The 16137-nt window shown below is 48.1% G+C and overlaps 2 protein-coding genes and 1 long non-coding RNA gene across 7 annotated transcripts in view; 2 read left to right on the forward strand and 1 right to left on the reverse strand.

Annotated features, from left to right (window-relative positions):
- Nucleotides 1-6888, forward strand: part of LOC125738099 (mitogen-activated protein kinase kinase kinase kinase 3-like) — a 39248-nt gene extending 32360 nt beyond the window's left edge. Inside the window, exons 21-33 of the mRNA XM_049006714.1 lie at nt 108-149; nt 286-370; nt 959-1038; nt 1199-1259; nt 1611-1728; nt 1819-1877; nt 2262-2365; nt 2449-2620; nt 3739-3807; nt 3899-3991; nt 4323-4393; nt 4547-4602; nt 5465-6888. Coding sequence (XP_048862671.1) covers nt 108-149; nt 286-370; nt 959-1038; nt 1199-1259; nt 1611-1728; nt 1819-1877; nt 2262-2365; nt 2449-2620; nt 3739-3807; nt 3899-3991; nt 4323-4393; nt 4547-4602; nt 5465-5552 — 1098 coding nt within the window. The 3' untranslated portion in view covers nt 5553-6888. The remainder of the gene's footprint in view (nt 1-107; nt 150-285; nt 371-958; nt 1039-1198; nt 1260-1610; nt 1729-1818; nt 1878-2261; nt 2366-2448; nt 2621-3738; nt 3808-3898; nt 3992-4322; nt 4394-4546; nt 4603-5464) is intronic.
- LOC125738101 (uncharacterized) lies at nt 2866-3384 on the reverse strand. Of its 2 annotated transcripts, XR_007396734.1 has the most exons (4): nt 3320-3384; nt 3134-3197; nt 2976-3069; nt 2866-2941 (listed from the first exon to the last, which is right to left on the reverse strand). It is a non-coding gene; the product is annotated as an uncharacterized LOC125738101 (long non-coding RNA). The 2 variants fall into 2 exon arrangements; XR_007396733.1 differs by having other exon boundaries at nt 2925-3069.
- Nucleotides 6889-7014: 126 nt separating the features above from the next.
- LOC125738098 (son of sevenless homolog 1-like) overlaps nt 7015-16137 on the forward strand; it is a 34045-nt gene continuing 24922 nt past the window's right edge. For 3 of the 4 annotated variants that reach the window (XM_049006710.1, XM_049006711.1, XM_049006712.1), the window contains exon 1: nt 7015-9344. In XM_049006710.1, coding sequence (XP_048862667.1) covers nt 9234-9344 — 111 coding nt within the window. In that variant the 5' untranslated portion in view covers nt 7015-9233. The remainder of the gene's footprint in view (nt 9345-16137) is intronic. The other variant, XM_049006713.1, reaches the window with a different exon arrangement.

Genomic DNA, 16137 nt, shown 5'->3' on the forward strand with positions numbered 1-16137 from the left:
GGACAGGCGGCTCAGTGTGGGAGTCTCTCTCACAGTATTTGTAACTGTTAGCAGATATCTTTGCTGTCCTGGATCGTGCTACAGTAATTTTGTGTTTTCTTTCACAGAGGCCCATAAGTAATGGTCTACCGCCAACTCCAAAGGTCCATGTGAGTAATGATGAAACAGACAGCGGTCGATCCCAGAGGCCTGTTTACTAGTAGATGTTATTAGAAATCTTAACCATAGAAGGTTGGCGGCCAGTCTTTGAAAGAATGTTCTCCTCGCTTCCTGTTTCCTCTACAGATGGGTGCTTGCTTCTCAAAGGTCTTCAACGGCTGCCCGTTGAAAATCCACTGTGCCACCTCCTGGATAAATCCTGACACACGAGGTAGGTTGTTGAGGAATGCAGCTCCTTATGTAGGGGATACCAATAGCCACAAATAATTAATACGGCACGGCTGTTGGACATGCAGCTTGGCACTTTTTTTGGCTGTACCGTTGATCAACGCAAGCTGGCTTCGATAATTGTGCCATAAATTCTAAAAAATACCCCCTTGGGGCTGAACGCATGTTCTTTAAATTTTTTTCAGCTTAAGGAACATTTCCCTGAGCCTTTCAAAGGTTGGGATTATAAGGGTATAAATATATGCAGAACATACGGAGGAGGGAGCTGATAGGCAAGAAGCCAAACTTGGAGAGCACCAGTAAGGCCACAGGGCTAATTTCCTGGCGCGATTCGGCTTAAATCTCTGCCAGACGTTGAGATGCCAGCTCCCAGCGGACCTGTCATACTGGTATTGGACAGCGTCCTCGTCTTTGATGTTAATTTCTGGCAGATCTGTCTAATTAGACATTTTCTCATTATTTTTTTATTGTGAATATCTGAATAAAGAAGCTATTCAAAATTTTTTTTTTGGGACGTTTCGCTTTAGTGCTGTGCTGTTCCACTGCTAACTGACATATCGCTGTTTTGCAGACCAGTTTCTGTTGTTTGGTGCCGAAGAAGGTATTTACAACCTGAACCTGAACGAGCTCCATGAGACCTCCATGGAGATGGTGAGTCCAGGCAGAGTGTTTTGGCATGTGGGGTAGGTTGTGGGTTTGATGCCTGACTTTGGTGGCCCCTGTGTATTGAGTGAGCGCTAATTAATCTCCCTCGCTGTGGTACAGCTATGACATGCTAACTCCTTTGCATGTGCACATGTGTGTCCTTCAGCTCTTCTCACGGAGATGTACGTGGCTCTACGTCATGAACAACATCCTGGTCTCCATATCCGGTATGTATGAGATGCGCCGATTTTCGATTTTTGGAGCAGCTGATTACTAGCGGATCCCAGGGCAGGATGTAGTTGAACTTTGTTACAGTCCCTGCTAGAGAGAAACACCAGGCACTGGGGGGAGGGTCCCATAACAATACAATACAGCCTCCCCCCCTTATAATATACAGGAACATGGGGAGGAGAGAAAGGGAAGGCGGAGTCAGAAATCACTCACACTGTGACAGAGATCAGGGCAGAAGCTGCAGAAGCATCTTTAGTTGTTCTGAAAAGGTCTACAACACAAACAGCACAGTGCAGGATTTCCCCGCTCGGCCTGGATGGTAAGACCTCTGCCGTCCTGCCTTTCAGGTAAAGCCTCCCAGATCTACTGCCATAACTTGGTTGGCCTCTTTGAACACGCCCGTCAGATGCAGAAGCTGCCCGTCGCCATTCCCACGCACAAGCTGCCCGACAAAATGATCCCCAGGTACTTCAAAATATTTCTCCGTAGACAGCTAATGCGCAGTGGCCTTAATCTGGATTCCCATAGACGTTTTCGCTCTCCGAATGTTTCCAGGAAATTCGCCGTGTCCAGCAAGATTCCCGACACGAAGGGATGTCAGAAGTGCTGCATAGGTGAGCGTTAGCCGCACTCTGTGATCATTGTTTGATGCCTGTCGCTGTGGCGAAGCGGCTCTGTTCGGTCCTTCTCTGTGCCTAGAAATGGTGCGTAGTGTAATAGTTAGGAACAGGGGTCCGTTGTTTCACCTGAGGTGTCTCAAGGACCCCGGCTGTCGAGCCCCTGCCATTACACCCTGGTGTATAAATGGTTGGAAGATGCACAGAAGCTTTTGTCAAATTTTAGATCAGCTAACCAGACTCCACCAGGCATGATGATTGAAGTGAACGTCCTCAAATCAAGGGTGTTGCTGGCAAGAAGCCACGCCCCTTTCTGAGATTTTAAGTGGGAATGTGAGCCTGTTATCTCTCTCTCTTCATTTCATCCCCTTGTCTCTGCAGTGAGGAACCCATACACGGGCCACAAGTATCTCTGTGGAGCCTTCCATTACGGGGCTGTCCTGCTGGAGTGGGTGGAGTCCATGCAGAGGTTCATGCTAATCAAGGTAAGCCTTGATTAGCCACATGACATCATCTGCTGGGCTTTGGAGGCTGGGGTCCTGACATCCCCGTTCCATTTCATGGGCAGATCATCGACTTCCCACTTCCCTGCCCCCTGGAGGTGTTTGAGATGCTGGTGGTTCCCGAGCAGCAGTACCCACTGGTCTGCATGGCAGTTAGCAAGGGCACTGAGCAGGGTCAAGTGGTGAACTTCCATACCCTGAACCCTAACTCCACGTCGTCCTGGTTCACCATGGTCGGTAGGTGTCTGAGATCACTTTGGAAGGAGAGGAGTATGCAGGGCCTTGTGTCTGTCTCTGAGGAATCGCGTTCAGCCTGTGGCTGGGAGATGCAGCATTTTACACTAATGTGTCCTCTGGGTGGTACTCACCAGCCTCCTTAGCACTCTGCATGCATGGAAGAATGCTGCAGTTAATGTCTTTCAAATGGCTTTTGTGTTGCTCTCTGGGTGAGGAAGCTTATGATGACATTCATTATTTACTGTCTATTCACCCATCTGTCTCTGTCTGTCTCTCACTGTGCACGCCCACCTGTCTGACTGACTCTCACTGCCTGCCCACCTGTCTCTGTCTGTCTCTCACTGTGCACGCCCACCTGTCTGACTGATTCTCACTGCCTGCCCACCTGTCTCTGTCTGTCTCTCACTGTGCACGCCCACCTGTCTGACTGACTCTCACTGCCTGCCCACCTGTCTCTGTCTGTCTCTCACTGTGCACACCCACCTGTCTGACTGATTCTCACTGCTTGCCCACCTGTCTCTGTCTGTCTCTCACTGTGCACGCCCACCTGTCTGACTGACTCTCACTGCCTGCCCACCTGTCTCTCTGTCTCTCACTGTGCACGCCCACCTGTCTGACTGATTCTCACTGCCTGCCCACCTGTCTCTGTCTCTCACTGTGCACGCCCACCTGTCTGACTGATTCTCACTGCCTGCCCACCTGTCTCTGTCTGTCTCTCACTGTGCACGCCCACCTGTCTGACTGATTCTCACTGCCTGCCCACCTGTCTGTCTCTCTCACTGCCTGCACACCTGTCTCTCTAACTGCTACCCTCCTGACTCTGACTCTCACTGCTCACCCCACCCGTCTCTGTCTCTAACTGTGCACGCCCACCCGTCTGACTCTCACTGCCTGACCTTTGTCTTTCTGACTGACTTTCACTGTCTGCCCACCTGTCTGTCTGTCTTTCTGTCTCTCGCTGCCTGCCTGCCCACCTGTCTGTCTATCATGCCCAATCTGACATTGTCAGTGTGATTGTCTGCCTGTTCGTATCTGTTGCTCTGCACTCTGTGTTTGATTTGATACTTAAATAATTCAACCTGATCCAGTCCATGTCTTGTCTGTCTCTCTGCCCTCAGATGCCCCGCAGTCCTGCGTGATCCACATCACCCAGCTGGAGAGGGACACCATTTTAGTCTGCCAAGACCGTAAGTCTGTCTGCTCGCTTCTCCCCATCACAGCGTACCGGCCAAATCGGCTGCAGGTCCCGTACTGATGCACTGACGTTTCTGACCCCAGGCTGCATAAAAATCGTGAACCTGCACGGGAAGCTCAAATCCAGCAAGAAGCTATCGGCAGAGCTGACGTTCAACTTCCAGATCGAGGCGATAGGTGAGTTTCCCCCCCGAACTCGATGCATGCGATCTGATCTTGTGTGTACTGCAGGGTGCTGTCCTGCTGTCAGTAAAGATACGAGCTACTATTATATAAACTTGCGTGTTCATCCTTGAGTGTAATTCGCAGCTCAGTGATGTCACGATGATGAATATTACTGTTCTATTTCTGTAATTACTGACGAGCCCATCGCCTCCCCACATCGGGGGAAATCTTGGGTGTGCGATCGTGTGGTTGCAGCTTCCTTTGTTAAGTGGGCGTTTCACATTATTGGGGGCGTGTGCTTGGTCAGATGTGCCTATTGATGTGATAACTCCCCCCCCCATAGTATGCCTCCAGGACAGTGTGTTGGCATTCTGGAAGCACGGAATGCAAGGACGGAGCTTCAAGTCTAGCGAGGTGAGTGGTGGGCCGAGTGGGACCCCGGCGGGGGGGTTGTTAGTCTGCATTTCTGTGTCATGCATTTTGCTTGAAAGACAACTGGGGAGGCGGGACCTGAACTCATGCCGCTTACGAACTGGAGTGCTTCTGGGTTTTCTGTTTACGTGCCAGATCACGCAAGAGATATGCGATAACACGAGGATCTTCAGGCTCCTGGGGGCTGACAGGTGAGTGGATGGGTGATTACGCGCTCCAGCAGGCCCATGCGCCGTGTGAGAACAAAGCGGGAGACTGCTGCTTTTGTAAGGGAAAAACTACAATGATGTCTTATTTTGCAATAAAGCACTGGTACACAGGAATTGTTTTAGTTGCCACGTATCCCATGGCATACAAAACCAGGTAGAGAGTGATGTTTGGGTCTAGCATGCAGGATCAGGTATTTATCATCTATCTCTTGTTGTCCTTAGCTGAGAACATGGTGTTTTAGCTACACAAAGGAGAGCCAAGACTTGTCCTGCCAGACACCTGGAAGTTTATTATTATTATTTTTTGCTTAGATATTTCTTCACGCCTCAATTTTGTCTGTTAAATGCTGCTATTATTTCTAGCTCACTGCTTCACTCTAGTGGCTGTGTTTCGGAACTGCACAAAGCTTCAAATTCAGGCGTGGTTCGCGTTATTCTGTGGTTTTTAATTCCTTAGCTTTGAATACCTCTTGGCTTGTGAGAGGTATTTAACTTGGCACCTACACCATGTTGTGTGCAGCTCCTCGTTTGAGCAGGGCAGGGGGATTAAGGTTAGGAATTCGATGCTTTGGGAAGAAAAGGTGTACAGCAGAATATCGTACCGGACCTGATCAGTGATGTGACGTGTGTCGTCTAAGCTTCCAGTTTATCTCGCTCCTTAAACATTTTAGTAGATTTAGTAAAAGTTTTTCAATCCCTTATTCATTTATTAATTATTTCCACTAAATTAGGGCCACTTATTTGTCAGTAAAACATTATTTATGAGTTTCGCACTGTTGATTTAGGGTATTTTTTCTCCGAGCAAAAGGGTATTATAAACATGCGTGTTGTTTCCTTCCCGCAGGGTGGTGGTCCTTGAGAGCAGGCCTACAGACAACCCCACCGCCCACAGTAACCTCTACATCCTAGCAGGTCACGAGAACAGTTACTAACGTACAGTGCATTGTGGGATTGGAGTACAGGAGGAGTGCCACTCTGTATGGGAGGACGTGTGGACTGATGTTGGCATGCATGAATAGGGAGACTTCCACCTACCTTCCTTCATTTTCAGTTTTACTTAAGTGGCATGGAGAAATTTTTAATGAATGCAAGTGTTGCCACCAATATTGGTATATTATACTACCACACAAGTGCTTAACTGATATTTAATTGTAAATATACACCTAGTTTGTTTGTTTTTTTTGGAGGAAGCAACCTGATCTGATTTTGAAATTCTGCTAAAGTCAGGCAATGTAGATACTGGTGCAAAATGTATTGTACAAGTGACCAGACTGTACATGTGTAAAGGTTTTGTTTCACTATGCAGGTTAACTGGGGTACTGCTTTTTAAAGGGGGGGGGTTTCTCTGTAGGTTACCCAAGGAGGCACTTTACAGGAGTTTTATAGTGGTTGTTTTGAGTAGTGAATGGCCTGTCCACTCCCAATAGTGAACTATTTTTTTCATAGTTCTGTTATTTGCTCATTTTTTAATATAAACTGAATTTTTTTTTCTATACTTTCAATGATAAGCCATCGCCCGTTTGTCTTATTAATTCTGGCATACACTGATGTTAAAATTTGCACAAAAATATCAAAGGATTTTGAAAAATGTGATTTGTGTATATACCCATGCGTTTGGGTTTATGCACACGGACAAACCCACCGATCTATATACATGCAGTATTTATGTGCTGATAAGCTGTGATAGCAAAGATGCATTTAAATATGACTTGGATTTCGAAAATGAACAGAAACTGCCATAGTAAGTCTGTCCTCTTGAATTTTACGTTAACTCCAGCTAGTATTTTTGGCTAGTGTCCTTGTCGAATAATTTTAATTTGTCTTAATTATAATGAATTTCTTTTTTTATTTTATGGTTCTCTCAGAACCATTTTAGTCTAATTGCTTTTGGAATACTCCTGCAAATGGAACATTCCGTTTTTGTTCTGTAGCCTTAAGGTTTTATGTTTTATTTTTTTTTTAAGTTATGCCAAAATGTGTCTTTCAGTTATGGCCAAAATGAGTTAGGCGTGCGTACCTCATCCATCTTAATTCTAACACACAGTGACTGCAGGATGTTGGTGGCAGATACAAACTTATTTTCTACTTCATAGTAGCCAACAAAACACTATAGAATCACCTAGCTTGGATTCATTTCCAGGACTAAAATGGGGGTTATGATTTTACATAACTAGATTTTTTTTTCCTTTACATCCTGTTGTAGCATTAATATTTTAATATTCCAATGCATTGTGTACATACTGTAAAATAAAATTGGTCCATTCTAAATACTGTATAATGGCCTATATTTTTGTTTGAAATGTATAATGGACTTATTAAACATGTTAACACATTAAACAGAAGAGGTTTATTTTAAGAGGGAACTTTATCTGGTAGTAATGAATGGGGATGCTTTATTCAGATTTTGCATGTTTGGTGTTAACAGCATTGGTTATTTGTGTCCAAAGCATTATTTGATCTGAGGAACAGTCCTTACATAAAAGGGTTTTCCTTAGCTTGCAATATGTTGGAATTTAAAGTATGAAATTAGTAATTGGTTCTAAATGATCTATTTAAGTTAATTTATATTTAAACTGGATAAAAGAGGTTTTTCAGACCCAGAGAGGGAGCCGCCATCTTGAATTTGTCACTTGGTCCAGTATTTAGCCGGAGGTTCCCTTTACAATAACTCTATGGGTGATCTTCCACTTCTAAGCAGGATCCTTCCTTGTCTGCTCAGAAGAAGCACGCTGATATAGCTTTACACCTCCTACCCCAGCAGCCTGGAAGTTAATGCTATGAAAAGCACAAAATGCTCTTTTGGTCTGCTTTTGATCTGATGTCAGCCCTAGATTTTCCGAGGCTTTACTGCTTGTCGGTTGTCGCCAGCAGGAGGCAGTGTAGAGTACATGGCTCTCTGGGTTAGGCGTTATACCGACAACAACTTTGTGTGTGACCTAAATTTCGATATCGTCTCGTTACAACCACGAGGCTTCTGTCAAACTGTCAAAGACGAATTCTATGTGAAGTATTAAATACGACAATAACCCAATGCCCCTTGTGCCGTCCATTGTCAAGGTGCGGAGCCACATTTCGCCTGTCCATTGCTTATTACCTGTCACTTAACCGACTATTTTTATCTTAAGCGACTCACAATTTGAATAATTTACGTGGCTTGATATGTACTGGAGCGATTCAAATTAGGTACTTAATGCACTCAAGCGTAGACGTGGAACAGCAGTATAATCACTGCAGGAGTTTAAACTGGCCACCTTGAAGGATGTCAGTTACAAAGTAGAATGTAGTTGAGTGATATTCCATGATATTATGATTTTAAACGCTTGAGACGATTTTAGAATATTATTGGTCTAATAATTTGGACGAATCTGGGAGCCAATCCAAGAAGTCTGCGATGCAAATGCTGTTCTGGGATTTGGACAACAGATCGAGTACTGTCATCCTCAGCTGTACGAAAGGCAGTCTGCTAACCAACTGGTTTAACTGGCTTGCCGCCCGTGTTCCCCACGCCTCTGGTGGGGTTGCTCCTGGGTGGAATTTCGTTCCTGTTTGATTGCACCAGCATCTGCTAATCACGTCTGCGACCCTTAGCGTCTCACTCCTCAAGGGGTGGAGCCTTAAAACGGGGTCGATCAACTACCGAGCGAACCACTGTTCTAGGATCTGTTTGCACTGTCAATCCAGAGACGTTTCCGCAGCTGTATAGTACAAAAACTGATCCAGGATCGACGAGCCCCGCGCAGCAGCACGATAGAACAAGCGTCGCGCTTGCGCAGTCCCCCCCCCCAGTGGCATCCGAACCTATACACTCTTCCAAATTTACCTCCTTGACTAAAACCTTTCGAAGTGGTGCCGTATTGCCCTCCTCCCCCCTAAAACAGCAGACAAAAAAATCTGATTATGAGATTTCCCACGTTAAATTCATGGAGGATAAAAAACGTGAGATCTCCCCTCGGTCTCCTGCCCCGGAGAAGATTCGGTGAAGATGAGTCGCTACGTTCAGAGGGGGTTTCCCCCCCAAAGCGAGGGGGGAATTGCTTGAAATAGCCGATCTGAGAAGAAGAACCGGACTCCCAGTGGTTCGCCGGTGACATATTCGACCTCATCCTGGTTGAATTTTGCAAATCGGCGGTGCCAGTGCCTAGCCAGCCCGCGGGACAGCGCTAAGCCCTGATTCAGCATGGGATCGATTTCCTCTGTTGCTGTTTATTAGCTGGGCACCAGGTAACATTTACTACTAAGTAACCGAGCGGCCCAGAATCGGCGCGCACACTTTGATCTTGCGTCCAAGGCGGAACCCGCAGCTGGCCGACTAGCCGGTTAGCTCAGCTCACGGACTCATGCGGACTTAAATGGGGAGGAAGCGGCAGCCCCGGGGTCGAAACGCGACGTCGGTCCACGGATCGCGCCGGAGCTTGGATGCGTGAAGCTCTGCCGTCTCGGCACCCAGTTTGAGCAGCGGGACTGTGGCCGTTGTTTTGCTTTTGTTTGTTTTGTTGTTTTTTTTGCACATCAACGCCGGTGATCCGCCAGCTGTTTTATGTAAACTTGGCTGCCGGAGAGGGAAAGAGCGGACAGGCTCGTGCGGCTCGACTCGCGCTCGACCGCGGCAGCGCATGCAGCAGTCGCGCGGCGGAGCCATGCAAGCGCCACAGCTGCAGTACGACTTCTTCAGCGAGGAGAACTCCCCGAAATGGCGGGGGCTGCTGCTTCCGTCCCTGAACAAGGTAACAGGGAGCAGGGAGGGGGCGGGGTGTGGTGGCGGGACATAGTCACGCAGACCCCCCGGTCAGGATGACAGCGAGGGGGGATACGTTGTTTTGTGTGTCGCTATAAGCATTTGGGCTTGGGGGCGAAGGGGTGCCGTGACGTGTTGTCTGCTGCACGGTGCTGGCTGAATCACTTATTATTCTGTCCATTAACTTCTCCTCAGCGTGTTTAGCTTTGTGTCCCCGCGCTGAAAGACGCCCCCCGGGTACTGACCCCCGCAGGCTGGTCGTTGCTGCGAGGGGGGCGTGTTGTCCTCTCACGGCTGACGTGCGGGGAACCGCAGTGCGTTTTGCCAGGAATTAAAAGGGCGTGCATTAGCGCCAGGTCTGTCACCTAATTTGTATTTGGGGAGGGGAGGGCCGGGGGTGCTGTGAGACATTTCAAAAGGCAGTCAGTTTCGGCTAAGTTTTCTTTTATAAGTAGTTATAGTCGAACTGCACACGGCGAAGGCTGCCTGCCTGGTACTACGATGGCCTGATGTCTTGAAGTCCTTAGCAGCTCTGTTCTGTGTCTCGGCCTTTTTTACATCAGCTGTGAATTTTACTGTGTCGAAAGTGAGAGCGGTTCGGAGAAACCACAAGTGCTCGTGCTCGAGTTGGCGCTTGTGCTGCTCACAGGGCGCTAGGGGCGGGGCCTCAGGAGCAGGAGATGACGCAGGCAGCACCTCATGTACGTGGCGGGACTCGGACCCTGGTCACTCCCAGTGACCGTGACTGTAGGGCTTAAGCTGAGTGAGACCGATACCGGCTCATATTTCTAAATCAGCATTTTAAGAATTGTGCAGCCAGTTTTTGTCATGTTGTGTTTATTTACCTGTTTGCCTAAAGTCTGTCCATATACTGACCCTTCTGAATCTTTGATTTTACGGAGGCATTGACCAAAGTTTGATGCATGGCATAAAGAATTGACCAGTCGTGCAGGGTGCGTCCCGGCGTGGCTGTGAGGTTCTGTTCACTTCTCCACTGTGGTCTGAGCCTGTTCTGCCTGTAACCAGCTCTCTCCGGCACTGGCTCAACCCTTTCCAGTAAATGACATGAGCTTGAGAGCGATGCTGACCGTGTGCTTCTGTTGCAGGCCTCACTGCAGAATGGCTTTTTCTATTTGCATATGAATCGTGGATCGTCTTGTTCAAGTCTGTGTCTTCTGCCATAGTGCTGGCCAAATCTCCAGGACTGGAATTCAGGTTTTCTTGGGAGGCAGCCCTGGATTCATGTGTATTTCTTTTGCTAGTGCCGTTAGGTGCTACTTGCATGCATGCACCCCCCCCCCCCCCCCCCAAAAAAAAAAAAAAATGTTAACTCCACCCTTGTCTTATACCACTTCCCTAGAGTGGGTAGTTTTGAATGTCTCCTTAGGAATTAGAGGTTTCAGATTAAGTCAGAGTCACGTTACGAAAAAAAAATTCTATCTGCATTTCCTGTAAATGTTTTGCAGTCCTTCTGTTGAGCTGCACACTCAAAATAGTCTGGAGCTACAGTAATTCCTTTCTGCAGAGGAAGTCACAAGGTGATTTTTTTTAAGGATGGGTTTGCGTTCCGGACCTGCTGTCTTACTCTGGAACTCACTTTTGGGCGAGAGATCGACGGGACCTCCCGGTGAGCGGTTTCAATTGCAACCTTGGTCGCCTGCATCGCAAGATGGGCTGCGACGGCACCGGGATGGCTGTGCGCCAGCCGGCTGGACCCATGACTTGGCAGTCAGTCTAGAGAAGGGGAGCCTCGTTAAGTGGATACATAGTGTGCTCCAGCCCAGCCAAGAGACATCTCGTTCTCGGGTCCTGTGTCCTCACCGCTGGCCCTTAGCGAAATGCGTCAGGCTTCTGTAGGACCTAGAAGACTGGAAAAAGCAAATAGTTTTTCCGGCATGGGTCCCATGTCATGCACTGAAATACTGCTGAGCAAGGAATTTAACCTGCAGGGCAAAGTTTAATACCCCCATAAGAGATTGTGGCTGAGAGTTGGGAGGGGGGGGGGCTTAATGTGACAGTTTTTAAAGTTTAAGGAGGTATGCGAAACTGGAAACTTCATGAAAAGTCAGCTGTGCAGCAGTGATGTGTGGCTGAGCGCTTTATTGGCAGGTTTCCGCAGACGACCCGTCAGAATGGCGCCACGCAGAGCAGGACACAACAGCAGAGCTGTGGATCACAAGTTCACTTCTTCTCCCCAAGAGGCAGGCGTGATGGTTCTATTTATAGCCAAGGCCCGATGATGTAATGGGGGAAACGTATGACCGAACTTGGGGGAGAAGACTGTGAACCTCACCTCCCCTCATCACGCAGCATTGCTTCAGCAATGAAGCATACATGACTTTGATCTGCCTCTCGCTGGCACGGCCCCCGGTTTCTCCTGTGCCAGGGTGAGGAGGGAGCATGGATGGAGGGGCATGTTATGGAGTGGGCCGCTTCCCTCCTGCACCACTCCTGGAACCGCTAACGCGCTAACATGTCCACCCGGCTGCGTGCCCTGAAGCTATTGCAGTTTTTCTGGCTTTCATCAGTTAAAAGGGCAGCAGGGAGTGTTATTAAACATCTTAACATGCTCTCCTGAGGGGCTATCAAACAGGTGGCATGGATGGCCTCGCTTCCATTACCCACCCCCCCAATTTAGGGCTGTGATGTTCCTAACGACTTTACCACGGCACGCTTCTACTCCCAAGCTGAATATTGGGTTGTGGGGGAGGGGTAAATGGATATTCTGCAGAAGCATTGCAGAATGCTGATTCACGCTTTCGTTATCTCCCCACAGATGTACTAGGAAGGTTCGAAAATGGTGGTACAATTCATACCCAAACAATTATTCATATCCTATGCCGGCCATTCACACAGAATTAATAAAGTCTAGAACTGTGGATACAGTGAAATTGTAATAAATGTTTGAATATACAAAAAATGTTTAAATGTTTCCAAAAAAGTTGGGATGCTGTGTGAAATGCAAATAAAGCATGCGATGATTTTAATTGAAAACTGAACGAAGACAACATATCAGATGTCGAGACTGAGAAATTTTCTTGTTTTATGTCGAATATTTGCTCAATTTGAATTTGATGCCAGCAACAAAAACACACGTACACACAGTTTCAAAAAAGCTGGAAGACGGGTGTGTTTACCGCTGTGCTGCATCACCACAACAACACTCAGGCTGCCATCGCACTGCCATGCTGAAGTGACTCAAATCGGATTTTTTGCCTAAATGTGACTCAGGTCCGATCTTTTCAGGGCTGTGTGGACGCGCAGATCTGGTCTTTTCAAATCAGATTTGTGTCAATTTCATATGTGGTACTAAATCGGATACGTATCCGATTCGCGGCTGTGCGACCTGAATGTGAACGCTCAGATAGGAATTCTTGTGGCTTTTTGCTTGTATGCTTTCGCTGACATCATCAGCCTGCGCCGGCAGGCTGGTACCCACACATCTCTTGGTGCAGCAGTTCCAGCAATAACTGCTAAAACAGAGAAAGCTAGCTGCCTGACTTTTATTCTCCTTTTCGACCCGCTCATGTACAGCCGATTCACTGTTTGTCGTCCTCCACAGCAAAGTGCGATACATGCGTGAGCTACTAAGGCCTCCATTTTTAATGCCCTGAGTCGTCCCACAGATATGACGCTTTTTGTTGTTGGTGACACGTTTTTGCACGGGTCAACTGTATCAGTGTCAGAGTTTTGAAAGTGAAATGTTGTCCCATCCTTGCCCGATATTACATTTCAACTGCTCAGCAGTTCACGCTCTCCTTCATCATATTTTTCGTTTCATGATGCACAAAATGTTTCCAAAGGGTGACAAACTGCATGGTCCCTCTCCTTTTTTAGTCCGGAGGACACGACATCCATGACTTACAAAAAGAATATGAGGTTTTGATTCATCAGAGCACAGGACTGTTTTCCTTTTTGCCTCAGTCCATCTTAAGTGAGCTCGCGCCCAGAGAAGTCGGCGGCATTTTTGGATCATGTTTAGATACGGTTTCTACTTTGCATGGTCGAGTTTCATCTTGCATTTGTGGATGTAGGAACAAACTGTTCACAAACAGTGGTTTTCGGAGGTGTTCCTGAGCCCATGTAGTGATTTCCACGATCAAATCGTCTCTGTTTTTAATGCAGCCAGCTGTTTTGTTTTTAGCATTACTCAACCTGGCCAGACTTTTGTTGCCCCCGTCCCAACTTTTTTGAAACGAATTGCTGGCATAAAATTCAAATTGAGCATTTATTTGTCATAAAGCAATAAACTTTGTGTGTGATATGTTCTCTTTGTTCTATTTTCAATTAAATATGGGTTTATATGATTTGCAAATCATTGCATTCTGTTTTTATTTACATTTTAGAAAGCGTCCCAACCTTTTTTGGAAGGGAGGTTATACGTTGTACTACTGCCCCGGCCAGCTGGGCTTTGCTGTGGGCAGTGGTGACTTAATGGTTAGGGAAGCGCATTTGTAATTGAGAGGTTGTTAGTTCGAATCCCTGACCAGCAAGGCGCCTCTGAGCAAGGCACTGCTCCCTGGGCACGATGTCCCCCTCCACAGACATGATGTCACTTATGGGTTAAATGCAGAGGACACATTTCGTCGTTGTGCACTGTGTGCGTCAATGATGAGCCCTGATCTCTAAATTCTTTCAGATTTGGCAAAACTAGCTTTGCGATCAGGTAATACTAGTGTACTGCTAAGTGACACAGCTGCAGGTTTCCCACCCCCTGACATGATTAGCAGTGGACACGAAGGAGGGGCTGCTGTCAAACTACAGGCCTTTGTCGCACCTCTGGTATCGGGTTCCTGTTTGCAGCTGGCTGTGTGAAACAGCCTTTGTGGCTGTAGAGATGAGACACGCACGTGTCATATAATTGTCCAGCCTGGTGCTGTCTGGGATGCCTTTTGGGAATGTGGTGGGGAAGAGACTAATTGCATTGGCTTTTTTTCACTTTGTTCTTGCTTGTGGCCCAGAAACACTTTTTTCCTGCCACCTCTGCCCGTCTCTGTTCATATTGCTCATGCCTGGCACTCAGCATCTTCGCTTGGTTACCACAGCAACCCAGGCACCTTAGGAAGACCCGAGGGGGGTTCCTGGGCCTCATAACCCCCCTACCCTTTCCATCATGAATTGAGTAGTTCGACTTTGCTCCTCCTTGACATGGTTCCGTGGTCCTACTCGGAAGACCACTGGAGCAGCCTGAGCTCCTTGCCCTCCCCATCAGGACTGACCTGCTTATTCCAGGGTTAATGGAGGCCCTCTTCAGGGTGGGAGCCTGGCCGCTGAAAGAGCACTTTTCAGAGGATGGGTGGGTGGGCAGGCAGGCCAGGGGAGGTAAACATATCAGGAGTCCAGGTACGCTCTGGGGTTTGTAAGACTGTCCTGTCTGAGGACCTGTTTGCGTGTTTAGTCCTCTGTGCCGGGGCAGGCCTGTCCTCTGTGCCAGGGCAGGCCTGTGGTGATGGGCTGCGGTTGTCTGCTAAAACTAATTTAGGCGTTCATGAAAGTATGTGTGCTGGGCGGGAGGGGTGGGTCGCTTGGTAGAGTGGCACGTCCTGGGAGGCTCTGACACAAAAAAGTGGCCTTTGGCCCGATGGAGCAGCCCAGGTTCCCCCGAGAGGGCTACTTGTGGCATCAGAATCGAGGGCAGGGGATGCGTGCGGCAGACTCGCTGTGGGATGGGAACGTCTATTAAAAAGAAAAAGGACCACAGTTCAGAGCTGCAACCGTGAGGACACTGAGTGCCAGACTCGGCGAGCCCATCTGAGAGCTGACATATAAAGGCTATGGGAGTTGAGTGGGGGGGGGGGGGGGGGTCTCTCTGTGGTAAACAGAGCTTATCTGGGGGATCGGATTCAGGCCAAGACCAGACAGCTTTTCGCATGTGCTAGTTTCTGTGTGTGTGTGTGTGTGTGTGTGTGTGTGTGTGTGTGTGTGTGTGTGTGTGTGTGTGAGAGAGGCATTACCCAGAAAAGGGGGAGGTGCCTTTCTTTGAAGTGTAACCACAACAGAAACCCACAAGGGCTTTGAATCTGCAGCTCAGAAATCAGACAGCCCCACCCCCCTGTGGTCAGCGTAGTTGTAGGAAATCGGTTCACTTGCCACCATTACTCCCCCCTCCTCCCCGAGTCCTTTGCTTAGCTTCCATGGCTTTCTGCAGGGTATTGAATCGGCGTGCATGTGACCCTGGAGGTCCTTCTTGGTGTAGTGGGGCCCTGAGTGTATATATACACCAGTGCCCTTCCCCTAACGAGATAAAGTCAGTGCTGGTTAACAGAGAGGGCAGACACTGTTGGGCTTGGCGTTTTCTGTATGGCATTGGATTAAAAGCCTGTTTTCCGTCCTCCTAATCTTAACAAATAGCATTTAGTGGCGATCCGTCTTTGCCAGAATATTATGCAACTAGGAAACAAAGGCGTGTCCTTCCATATATGCTATCAGATTCTTTGAATATTGAAACTGATTAAAACGTTTCCAAAATATCAGACTTATCAGCATATCTATTTCCAAGCTGTTGGAAATGGGAATGAGTTTGGGGGAGTGTTTTTGGTGGATCGAGGGCAACAGCAGCGTGGTGGCATGACGCAAGGCACCGTAATGCGACACCAAGGGCGTCGAGACTCCTCTCTGGCACCGCAACCTCGCCATGGGTGTGGTCCGGTTCCGTCCGGCCTGGGCAGGGTGGGACGGGTGGTGACGAGGTCCACGTGGTGACGAGGTCCACGTGGTGACACTTGGCGAGGAGGTTTGTGCGGCGTCAGTGTAGGTAGGACATGCTTCACCACCCTCCTGAT

This window comes from Brienomyrus brachyistius, chromosome 3, assembly GCF_023856365.1.
Source record: "Brienomyrus brachyistius isolate T26 chromosome 3, BBRACH_0.4, whole genome shotgun sequence".
NCBI lineage: Eukaryota > Metazoa > Chordata > Actinopteri > Osteoglossiformes > Mormyridae > Brienomyrus > Brienomyrus brachyistius.